The sequence below is a fragment of the Benincasa hispida genome, chromosome 3, assembly GCF_009727055.1.
Source record: "Benincasa hispida cultivar B227 chromosome 3, ASM972705v1, whole genome shotgun sequence".
Lineage (NCBI taxonomy): Eukaryota > Viridiplantae > Streptophyta > Magnoliopsida > Cucurbitales > Cucurbitaceae > Benincasa > Benincasa hispida.
Window position 1 is genome coordinate 67,978,989 of NC_052351.1, and position 13,386 is coordinate 67,992,374.

A 13,386-nucleotide genomic window follows, 5' to 3' on the forward strand; every position below is an offset into this window, starting at 1 on the left:
GTTGCTCAAGGCGCGGGAGACGATTCCGTCAATCTTCGAAGCATTGCGCCCCTGGGTGAAGTGTTGTGACGCTCCCTGTTTTTACAGCAAATAGATGCATTCTATCTTCAAGCGTCGGGCTAGCGTCTGGCTCAGTGTTGTGAGGAGCGCTGTGACGCTGCAAGCACTGTTGAAGTGTGTTGAATTGTTCCTCTTGAGGGGCATAGTGGTAATTTGTCCTAGATTTTTTTGTTAAGTGATTCTTTGGTGTCGTTTGGCTCGAATTAGCTACAAATCTTTCAAAATAACTTTGTTTGAGTCGGAATTGGAATTTACTATCAAAATAGACATTTTAAGCAAATAATTGAAGAATAATTGAGGGAATCAGTACTAATAAGATAGCTCTTTACAAGCCTATCAACCCTAAGGCTTACAAGCTGCTGGTGAAAGCAGGTTATGATTTTGCAAGTCATACTGAGTTTAAAAGCTTGAAGATCTATGAGCGTGCCTGAGCTTTCTCCAACCCAGAAGAAGCTTTTGCAAAATAGGCATGTTATACCTGCATTGAGAAAAGGACTTGGGTACAAGTCATCAAAGTCAATTCGTATAACCAGAAGATTGAAGGGAAAGGTGGTCGACAACAACAATATAACTACAGAAGAGGTTGATGATGCCAAAAAAAAAAAAAAAAAGAGTAATAATCGAAGAACCTCAGCCTTCGACCGCATTAGACTGTTTGTCGCACATGCTTTTAGTCTTTGAAAAATTAAGCATGACGATAGAGGAGAAAAAAATTCAACGCCTAACGCTTAGCCTTGGTTGATGCTCGGCCTTTCGAAGGTTGACCATGCCTTCAAAAGTAGGTGAGGTCATTTGTCAAATGCTAGAGGGAACATGACCATCAGTCTTCGAAATACGACTACAAAGAAAAATGGGGGAGCATCACGTGTGTCAATTTTCGATCGTCTCAAGTGTGAAGGTGTTGAGAGTTGCTCTAGAAAAAATGGTCTAATGAGATAAAAAGTTAAGGAGAGATTCACAGCAATGTCCTAATGTAGCTATAAAAAATAAGAAATCAGTATCTCACACGTCAGTTTGGCACTGTCTTAAGCATAAGGACACCGAAAGTCAATCAGCTGAGAAGTCATTTTGTGAAACAAGAGACGACGAAGAAACTCATAGTGTTGTACCTTCGTGAATGAAAAGAAAGATCTTCGTTTCTCTCAACACAACGAAGGTCGCTAAAGGTAAAAAGGAGTGATGTCATCTTTACTAATTCTGAAAATGAAAGCTTAAAATAAAAGGAATGTAAAGCTTCATGTCACCACATTTCCGTCATCGAATAGTAAAAAATGAAATGCCTGAAGAAGAAGAAGTCATTGTATCAAATTAACACAAACACAAGTTCAACTCCATGAAACAAGTTTCTCTACAAACCTCGTGCGAACAAGATCATTTTAGACCAAGAGTCATCAAACTTGAGAGAGCCAAATGTTAAGAGTAAGATTAAAATAATAGTAATCAAGAGAAGATAGGAAATTGGACTAAAACACGAGATTATATATTGTAACAAGAAAATTTTTAATTTTGAAATGTAGAGTGAGACATTAGATAGAGACCTTTTGATTTCTTTATAGTATGTTGAATAATTTTAATATACTTTTTTTCTATGTTAGTTGAGAACGTGTGAAGATAGAGATTTAAACTTCTGACATTTTATTTGAAATTACGATATATGAATGAATTAAATTACGATATATGAATAAATTAAAATAGGTTTAGATCAATAATATCTAAGTAGGTTAATTATTGAACAATCAAAACAAGAAATTTTCCATAAAAACATTCATTAATTACAAGAAAGGGTCAAACTTGTTATGACCACAACTTTTTGGAATTAGTTAATGAAAAAAGAAAAAAAGAGAACCCAAATAGACATTATTCTTATTACAGGTTATTAATTTTTCTTAGCCAATTTGGGGGAATATTTAGTTTAGGTAGACATTAATTAATTCCTCTTTTGCCCTTCATAACATGCCTCCTTAATCCAGGAATATGGACATTAGTAATGTAATCCGTCCAATCAATGCTCTCCACGTCAAACCCAAACTCCCTTTTCTCTTCTTCGCTCATAATTTCCATCAACCCTTGAGCATTGCTGTTGTCAAACCTGCACAAATTTATTTACTATTTTTAGTCACAACCAAGGTTTTAAATTTACTTTAAATTAATTACAAATATAATAGTTTTAAATCTACAAATTCAATACAAGTAAGACTACAATTAAGTTGGTTATCATAATACGTTAGAACAAAATATTATAGAGAAAGTAAATAATATATAATGTCAGTAATTCATTTTATATATTATCTGTAATCAATATGTAATTTAATTAGTGATTTTATGATTACAGGTACTCAATATCTAAATTAATCAAGAAAGTATATTCTGACTATTATATTGAATAATATTTTTAAATCAATTACTTCCAGTTTTTCTTTTTTAAATAAACATCTACAAAATTTCAACTACAAAGTTACCTATTTAAATTCTTAAAAAAAAAAAAAAATCCTAAAAGACATACATACTATGGCAAATATGTATTTAAGATTTAATTTTTTTTCTTTTTTACAAGGGGCTAATATGTATATTTAAGAAAAGTTTCATAAATTATTGTCTCTAAATTCACCTTAAAATAAAAGTTTAATTAGAGGTGTTGAAGTGATCCGACAAATATTATAATTCATATATATTTTTATGATGTTTGTATGAAGTTTGTAATAGATAACTTGGATTTTGATATTTTATATTTGAGTTTGATTAAATTTTAATTATTAGTATGTGTTATACACAAATTTAAGTATTTTAAGTTAATAAAAAAAGGAAAATAAATAAATAACTCGAAAATTCCAGTTTTAAGGGTAGGTTGGAGACCTTACTCGGATCATTCAGGTAGCCAACCCGACTAGCCCGAATTTTTGGGTTAGTCCAAAAAAATCTCCCAACTCAATCCAACCAAACCCGTATACACTCCTAACTTTAATCATCAAAATAAAACAAGCACAAAAAGCAAATGTGAAATATGGGTTAGTGATTTATGATATAGTGAAGTATTTTTCGTGAGGAAAGCTGTGTAAATTAAGTGTGTAGGTGTGTTTTTTTAATATTAAAAATGAATTTTAGTACGATCAGTAGAAACCCATAATAAAATGTTTTAAATGTTTTAAATTAATCAAAATATGTAACAAATAATTATAAGTAGGTTTAGGTTTTAAAAGAAAGACACATACCTTCCATTGAAGAAGGTATAGGGCTGGTAAATATGAGCCAAGTACTTAAGTTGCTCAACAGTCTTTCTGCAAATAGCTTCAAGCTTCTTAGAGAGTTTCCCGTCGGGCGTCGTCAAGGCACAACGTCGGGCAGCGTCCCGCCAGAGGTGGTCGGAGAAGTCGTCAACGGAGTTGAAGAGCTTCATGGAGGGGACACGGATGGGGGTACCGTCGACGTCGAGACAAGGCGAAGAATCGTAGTGCTGGTGGAGGAGGGTGGCGAGATGATGAAAGACTAATGGATTAACAACGGAGGAAGCAACATGGTAGATGTTCATGCTTGGCCGTGGAGCTCTTCCATGCCTTGCCATTGCCGCTAATGTCGCATTTACTACCATGTCTGCTGGCACCTAAAATTCAATAGAAACCATACTTTTTCTTTTTAAATCCTTCAATCTCAATTCAAAATTAATTACCATTTTTTCCCTTAATGCATATATATATATATATATATTATTTAAGTGGAATGAATAAGAAAACAATTATTATTTTAATGATCGATAGTTTGATCATCGTCTATACAATTTTTTAACTGAAAAATGTTGTACATAATAAATTTTACTTTGAGAAAGCAATCGCATAAACAAAATTGTTGTTGTCAAATAAGATATTTGTTTTTTTCTTTGTCATTTTTATGAATATTTTTGTAGATATCTAAAAATGTTTTGATAACTCTTTTTGTAAAATTTTTGTTCATGAATGTCTTAAATTTACATAATCTTTCAAAAGTGTCTTTCGAATATTTATTAATTTACTATTAATTTAATATAATTAGAACTTTTATAACATATTTATTTTTTATCATTTTGAATTTATTTTTAAATTAATACAATTTATATTAATTTTTACATGTTATTTTTCTCAACATAATAATATATCTTAATTTAATATTTTTAATAAAAAAATATTAATTTGAATTTAAATTTGAATATCTTGCTTAAAAAAACACAACTATGATATGACAAAAAATAGATGATATATATGGTTGACAATATTTATTTTAATTATATAATGCAAATGAAGAGTGAAATATATAAAAACAGAAAAGGAATGACAAAAAAGTAAAATAGAGATGTTTCAACTCGAGAATCTAAAAAACATATGTTCTAGGATGGTATCCAAAACAAAAACAAAGGGGATCTAGGATGTGCGAGAATCTTGAGATGCCAAACATCTTACAATATTGCAAAAATAAACACGGTGATCCAGATGTCCACCTCACGAAAATCTAGGATGCCCTATATGGATAAGTTAGTTGAGTTATGCTCATTTTGGTAATTATTAGATAAGTCCAGATAATTTTTTTTTTTAAAAAAAAAAAACAGGAAGAAAATTGGTACAAAAGTTATTTTCTTTACTTTATATTTTGAGAAGAAAATTAATTTCTTTAATGAAGCTTAATTGAAAGTTTAGAAAGCTTATAAAAAAAATGGAAGAAAGAGGAAAGAAAATGAAAACTTACAACATCAATGACCCCATTAGGATCCACAAAAAAACCAGTGAGTTGCCCTTTTCCATAGTACAAAACTATAGGATCCATCATCCTGCATGACCATTGCATCTCACAAACTCAAACACTATATTGTTTAATTCAACAACCATATATGCTTTATAAATGACTTTTAGAATAAATGATTTGTGCTAAATTATTTAATTATAATTAGTTTTGTAAAAGTGTTTAATATATAGTTCCATAGTTATATAAGTGATTTAATCTAATGAAAAATATTTTTAAATAATTAATGTTTGTTTTTTAATATAATTTTAGAATCATCGAATGACTAAACAACAATACATTTGAGATGAAAGAAATTAGAGGATGGCGACAAATAATATATAGAGACAAATCAAAATTCAAGAACGAAAAATAGAGATCTAAAGAAGATAAAAGTAGAAATTTAGAGAGAAATTTAATAGGGAAGGCAAAAATTCAATGATAGAGAAATAACGTTACAAAGGTATGATTTTCTTTTGGTTTTGAAAGAAAAAAATTTATGGAGACTAACTTAAGAGGAAAAAAAAAAAACTTAAGACTCAAAAAATTTTAAAAAAAAAAAAAATTAGAGAGAGAAAAATCAAAGATAAGCTAAAAACTGTTGGAGAGAAGAAAAAAGCGAGAAAATTTATTTATTTTTTTTTTAAAAAAAATAATAAAATGAAAGATCAACGTTATCAAAACTTTGGATAGAGAAAATTAGCAAGAGGGTAAAAATTAGATAGAAATAAAATTAAAAATGGACACGTTTTTTAAAAAAGGAAATATCAAATTAAAATTTTAAGATAAAATAAATTGAAATATGAGGAGAGTTGTTTAATATGAAATAATAGTATTTTTAAAAAGAGGGTCATTCATAATTACTTAACAAAAATCACTTGGAGCATAATATTAAATTTGAACATGTCTATATTTTCATTGATATTTTCACGTTTCCATGAGTTTGATATCGATATGAGGGTTGAATAAATATCTCCACTATATCATAGAAAAATTCACGAAATATAAAAATTAGGCAATAAAATATCATTAATATAAATAATAGATAGGTTAACTTGTTTAAAAAATTATTAAATATTTACCTACGAATTTAGTAGAGAATTTTCTTTTTATAATCTTTCCAGAAATATCTATCGAAATCAAAATTTCATCGAGGGAGATTTTTGAAGTGATTAATGAAAAATCACAGGTTGGATGTTTCCAAAATTATTATCTCATCATTAACAAAGATCATAATTTTAGAAGAGTGATTGAAAAGTCCCATTTATTAAGAAATATTTCACAAATTTCACAATCCATATGAAAAATGAATGGAATAATAAAGAGAGGAAAGGAGAAATAAGTAAAGAATTAAACCTATTTCCTTCCATCCAACCAGGGAATGGGTCTTTGAAAGTACTTTCAATGACACTTGGTCTGATTATAGCAACAGGTACCTCTCCTCTCATTTGGTCAATTACCATTTCTCCCATTGCCTTCGTAAATACATATGTGTCTTGCCATCCAAATCTTTTGGCTCTGATTCAATATCAAATTAAAATATCCCCCAAAAAAAAAAAAATTAATATTTATGGGTAGAATTTTTTTTTTTTTGTTAACGAAATATATATGAGAAAATGGGGTTGGGCTTACCTTTGAAGGCCCAATTCTTTCATGTTTTGGGTGATGGCATTATCTTGAAAAGCCTGTTTGGTATCAAAAGCCAACTTGATTTCACTCTCAACATCCAAAGCCTCGTTGCAAAATGGCCTTTCCATTATTCTCCCTTGCCTTTGTCCATTCACATATGCTACATTTTACACATCCAATTCTTCTTAATATTAGCTTCCAAATATTATATTACAACTTTTCATTATGAATGATGGTCAGTAAATTTTTTTAATATTTAAGTAAATAATTACCTGTTGAAACTTGCAAGAAGAGCTTTAGTTTTGAGCATTTTTTAGCAAATCCCATGAGGTTGGATGGTCCCTTTGTGTTAATGTCAATGGCAACATCATATCTACAAGTTCATAAGCTAATTTCAACATATACTCAAATTTTAATGGTAAAAAATGCAATTTGTAGTAAGGAAAAAGATAATAAAATAAAAAGTACCTTAAAAAATTGGATTAGTTTAAAAGACATGGCTTTAAATTAATCTAAATTTCAGATTGTTTTTTTTTAATTGTTTAGATTTTTTAATAAATTAGTTTTGATCATGAAAAATTATTCAAGAAACTTTATTTAGATATTTGAAATTACATAGTTGAATAAAAAGTGTATAGGGACTAAAATGATAATAAAATTTATTTTAATTTGTTTTTTAAAAAAAAGAAGAGAAAATTGTATTATAAAGCATAGAATTATTAAAGGAGACCTTTCATCAAAAGTTGTATTGGCAGCAGAGTTGACAATAACATCGACTTCATTTGCAATCAAATGAGCAAAGTCGACATGTAGTCCCACATCTGATTCACACACATTCCCCGCCACAGGAATCAACTTGCTCATCATAAACGACATGTAGTATTTCCCATGACTTTGTCTTAGACATTTGAAAAGTTCTGCATTTATAATCTGATCAAAATTCAAAATTTTTATTAATTCCCACTATTAATCAGACCACGAAGGATAATTTGTTGGTTGATTTAAGTTAATCAAAATTATTTTTTGATTAAAAATTTATTAATAAATAAATAACATTTTTTTTAAAAAAAAAGAAAACTAGGATTAATGTAAAAGTTCTTTTTTTTTTTTTTTAAAAAAAAAAAACTATTTTGAGATAGATTATCAAAAACAACTTCCAAATAAATCTAAAATTCTAAAGGTTGTTTGGGTTGCAAATATTATTTCATAACTATAAACATAAAATATCTAAAATTTGAATGTATAGATTTTAACAATTAATAAACATATTTAGATATGCAAGATAATTATTGTGTGAAAGTTAAATATTTGCATTCAATTTACTAATTTTGTATATAAAAATAAAAATTAAATAATTATTTAATCAAATGCAAGAGAATTTAGCATGATTTAATTTATTATTAAAATAATTAATTATTTAATCAATTTAAATAAAAATAAACGAATGCTTTTATATTACACATTTGTTAAACATAATTAAATTATTTAAATTAATGTAAATTAATTAGTATATTGGTAATTAATAATAATAATTTATACTAAATAGTTAAAATATCTTAGATTATTAATTATAAAAGTATTAGTTCAAATATATTGAGTCTAAATAATATATTTATATTTAATGATTAACTAAACTTAATAGTAATAAATAATTGATATTAATTAATTAATTAGGCTATATTTAAATTGTTCATCTCCCACTGTACAAATCTCATCATTTTGTAGGGTATTAAAAAACTCATGTTAGATGAGTCTTAAAGTTTATTGAATAATAATATTTTAGATTTTGAAAAGTGAAATTCTATGAAACAAATAAAGATTAAATGCCTATATATCTAAACTCCCAAAGGAAATCCGTGAAACAAATGGAGTCTAGGAGTGTTTTCTATTATTGACATTTTTTTTTGGAAAAAAAAAAACCTTTTTGATTATCTAAATTATTCAAGAAACTATACAACACACTTTAAAATTTTAATTTTTCCAAGAGTATTTATATAAAGATGGACTAAATTCTAATTTTTTTCAAATAAAAAGATCAAATTTGTAATTATCCACGTTTATTCAATTCATTATTTAATATAACATGTACGAGAAAAAGTATTAAAATATAAGACTCTTTCTAAATATATAAAAAAAAGAACCAAAATATTTATTATTAATAACAAAATAAATGAGAAATATATGGATTAATTTATTTGTATAATGAAAAGATATAAATAAAGAAATACATACATCATTTTTCAACCTCTCTGCTGCAGCTTCTTCATCTTTGGCCTTAATCAAAACAAATATTTTACCCACATCTGGTGCTGTCCTCAACATCTTCTCTATAAGAACTGAAATATTTCAATGAATTCTCAGGATTCACTTTTTTTTTTAAAGGAAAATTCTACACAGATTTTAATGTCCTTAATTTTGATCTATTTTACATTTTTTTTTTTCAAAACTTGAAGGCTTGTTTAATTTCATATTTTCTCTTGGATATTTAAAATTTATTCACTTGGAACTCAATTTCATTCAATTCAACTCTCAATTCGAATACGTAGATATCTTTTCAAAATTAAACTTTAAAAAACTTATTCATGAACTAATTAGTAAGTTACATGAAATTCAAGACCCGTTTTGTAACTATTTAATTTTTTTGTTTTTATTTTTGAAAATTAAGTTTTATTTCATCCACATTTCTTACAATGATTTACATCATTTTTAAGTACAGTAGTTGAATTCTTAGTCAAATTCCAAAAACAAAAACATAAAATCTATTTTTTTTTTTTTTTTGTTTAGTTCTCAAAATTTGGCTTGATTTTTTGAACCATTAGTTAAAAGTAAATAATAAAGAAAGAAATTTGGATGTGAAAATAGTGTCCATAGGCTTAATTTAAAAAAAAGAATGTTATCAAACAGGCTTAAACATTCAAGATCAAATTTTAAAAAAAGAATACATGAACTCATTTATGAAAAATCTTATATTTAGCCACAAAAATATAGAAGTCGAAGAAAATAAAGTAAATTGTAGAACTCACCCTGAAAGTATGATAATAGTTATAATTATATCCCTTAAACTTTCAATTTTTAAAATTGAGTCCTCAAACTTATACAAATATTAAAATTAGATCCTAAACTAACATAACTATATAAATTATATAAGTTTAAATTTTTTATCATTTGTGGATCAAATTCTTACCATTATTGTAAGTTTGATGGTCAAATTTTAACACTTTTAGAAGTTTGATGGTTCAATTTTACACTTAAAAGTTTAAGGGCGCAACTATTACAAATATATTTATTGTAATTTGTCCAGGAAAATAATAACTATCTCAACTTCTAATATTTTATTTAATGAGATTTTATGTTAGAATTACTAAAGCAAAAACCAAAACAGCTCATAGCAACATTTGCTAAACCCAATCCTTAGCTTAAAAAAATAAAAAGAAAAGGAAAAAGAAATGGTAACAACTATAAAAGATGCTCAAGGAAGGAGGAAAAAAGGGTACCTTTTGCTAGAAATCCAGTGGCACCAGTAATGAAAAACACTTTTCCTCTAAGGAATTTGACAATGCCAATTCCTCCATCCTCATCCATATCTACCAATCCCCCATAAGGAACCAAACTCTTCACATCAATCTCGTCGCTTTTACCGTTGGGCGGGGCCAAAACCCCGCTCTCCGCTGCCCGTACCACCACCGACGATGACGACACCCGCTCGTTCGAGATTGAGGGTTTCAATGCACCATTGCATGCAGCCACACGCGTACTTTTCGATGTCCACAAAAACCGTTGAGAGTACGTACGAGTTGGCATGATGGAGAAAGGTTTGAGATTCAAAGTTTCCATAACTCGGGACAAAAAAAGGAAAAAGAAGGAAAAAAAAAAAAGAGAGAGAGAGAAAAGGAAAATGCTAGTGAACAAACAAAGGGCTTTGGATGAGAAATGGGTTTGATTTTGTTAAAAGAGAGGTGAAAAAGTGTGTGGGAGGTTTTAAAGGAGAAAGCTAAGGAAGATGGAGTTTAGGTAAGATTTTGAAAAGAGTGTGTGCTTAAGCTTGTTTCTTTATAGGTGTGATATATTTCAGCATTTTGTTTGTTTCATTTCAAAATGGCTCTCTTTTGGCCTACACATTCATGCTAACAAAACAGCTGAAATTGTGGTCAATTTTCTTTTGGTTATTGCTCAACACAGTTTCCTTTTCATGTCATGTACTTTATACCCAAATGCACCAACCTAAAGAGTGTGAAACTCTTCCTTTTGGAGCTTGGTTAGCTCAGTTTTTGTCTTATCATTATTTTAAAAAATTAGAATTTAGTCTATATCATCCGATAAAACGCCATATATAGACCGAGGGATTATTTACGAGAGTTTTATTAAACTATATATGAAGACCAAATTCTAACTTTCTCAAAATCATATAGGAATCGATTTTACATCCAAAAATTTAAAGTGAGTTTGGTATATAGACAATTTGAAAATAAAATTTTAGTATAAACAACGGTTCAAAATGTATTTGATAATATGTTTATAAACTATAAATGTAGTGGTAACTTGTAAGTTACTACTAGATATATCACGTGGAGTATATCCTATAATTAATTAATTTATGAACATAAATTTTATGTTGAAAATTTTGTGATTATTATTTTGCATATTATATTATAAAGGTTATAATGCCTCATACTATATATATTTTCATTTTAACAAAAAAATAATTGAGTTTATAATATGAAATGCTATATTTATTAATTTACTTTAATATTTTTTTAACTTAAAAAGTATTGATTTTAGAATTTGTGCTATCTACATTACAAAATTTGAAAAGAATTTTAGAAGTTAGAATCTAAATTGCTTAGGTTCAATTTGGTAATCGTTTTGTTTTTTATTTTTGGTTTTTGAAAATTAAGTCTATTTTCCATCAATTTCTTGCAATGATTTGCATTTTTTTTTTTTAAATACAAAAGTTGAATTATTAGTCAAATTTCACGAAACAAAATAAAACAAGTATTTAAAAACTACTTTTTTAGTTCTCAAAATCGGACCTAATTTTTTAAAATATTGGTAACAAATAGATATCAAATCAAGAAACTTAAGAGCGGAAAGAATGTTTTTAGACTTATTTTTTTAAAATCAAACGTTACCAAATAAGAGATCTTAGCAAACACATATTCACTAATCTCACAGTATAAAACAAAATCTATATTGCCTGCCAAAGAGATCATCTAATCAATCCAATTTAAACCTACAAATTGTGCTGGGTTAAAAATTTGTTTTAACTTAGATTGAGTTTATAGTTTATATATAATTAAATGAAACTCAAGTATTTAGGTTGATATAATAATAATAAAAAATGTTGTATAGTTCTAAAATTAAAATTACGGCTAATATAACCGTGACTCAACTGGCTAATATTTATGTACTAAAAAAACCTAGCTAAAACATAATACATGTGATTTAGACAAATATATATACCTCCAAAACTCAAATAATTAGAATAATAATGACAACAATAATTTATAAGGCTATTTTCAAATAAAGAAAACGAACAAACTAATTTACAAATATAACAAAATGTCTCTATTTTTTAGCGATAGACCGTGATAAATATCTATTGCGGTCTGTCAACATATATTAGTGTCAGTAATAAATGTCTATCACTGCCTATCATTATAGACAATGACATTTTACTATATTTGAAAATATTTTTAATAATTTTACCAATTACCTTAATTTATAATTTAATAGTCTTACCCTCTTAAAGAGTAGCTAAGCGAGATCATTTTTAGACTATTTTATCACTTTATCAAATCTTAATAATTACATAATTTACCTATTTAATTTAAAATCAGAAAATAGCATTTTAAAAGTAATAATATGTATAAAATGATATATATTTTTTATATAATAATTATGCTTTTAATTATTATTACTTTAATTATCAAAGATATTTAGAATGTTAGAATTCTCAATAGTTTTTACAATTTCTGTAAAATTTACTTTTAGTTTAAAATCATAAAATATTATTTAAAAATAAAATAAGAGAGTGGATAACATTTGCATTACTATCTTTCTCACCTAGTCTCTAAAATTCCCATTTTCTTTATTTTATTTTCTATATATAGCACAAAAAAATTCCCCTTTTCTCCCTAAGAATGAATCAATGCATCGTTTTGAGAGAAGTGAATTATTTAGTTAAGTATATAGGTCAGCCCTCGCCCATAGACTCCATCCTAATGACTAAAGATCAACACACAAGATAGATCAATACATCAATAAACCATGAAGACCAATCTATAAGATCGACCATGGAAGTTTAAAGAAGGCAGGGAGGCTGACTCATGTGATGAACAAATTATGCTCAATGTTCGTTTATTAGGCTAGCTATGCATCTTATGATCCATCATTCAACCAATATGCTTCCACATGTCTACATGCAAATGGTCTGGTTATGCCACGTCATCTACCACAGTATTTTCTTTATAGATTTGTTTCGGTCATATCGTCTTCGTTTTAGCTCCGATTTGAGTGATTCAAGAGGTGTTGGAATCGTTATTCCGAGCTCTACGCTATGGACATATTAAAACACTAAGATTTTTAGTAATTAAAAATTGAGTTTGTTATCATCAAAATATTGATTAATTAATTTGAGAAAAGCTTTTCTAAGCATTCATCCTTATGTTTTAGCATCAAAAACCCAAGTAAATCTTGAAAAAATCATCAACTATCACAAAGGGCATAATATTCCTCCAAACTAGCAATTCTAAAGGGCCAAATAAGTCCATGTATAATAGTTGAAACGGTCTAGTTGTAGGATTAACATTTTTAGATTTGAAAGAGGACTTAGTTTGCTTATCCTTTTGACAAGCATCACAAACTATCTTTTTCAAATTTAAATTTGGGAAAGACCTCTAACCAAAGAATTCTTTGAAATATTGAAAATTAAGTGCATGCTAGCATGTCCTAGTC

At 27.6% G+C, this 13,386-nt stretch overlaps 1 protein-coding gene across 1 annotated transcript; it reads right to left on the minus strand.

Moving 5' to 3' along the window:
* Window positions 1-1,862: 1,862 nt before the first annotated feature.
* LOC120074464 (fatty acyl-CoA reductase 2, chloroplastic-like) lies at window positions 1,863-10,266 on the minus strand. The gene is made up of 9 exons (XM_039027593.1): window positions 9,927-10,266; window positions 8,665-8,768; window positions 7,163-7,362; window positions 6,705-6,805; window positions 6,436-6,592; window positions 6,160-6,321; window positions 4,771-4,852; window positions 3,270-3,658; window positions 1,863-2,149 (listed from the first exon to the last, which is right to left on the minus strand). Exons 1-9 carry the CDS (start codon window positions 10,264-10,266, stop codon window positions 1,984-1,986), a joined length of 1,701 nt encoding a protein of 566 aa, XP_038883521.1. The 3' UTR covers window positions 1,863-1,983.
* Between the last annotated feature and the right edge of the window lie 3,120 nt (window positions 10,267-13,386).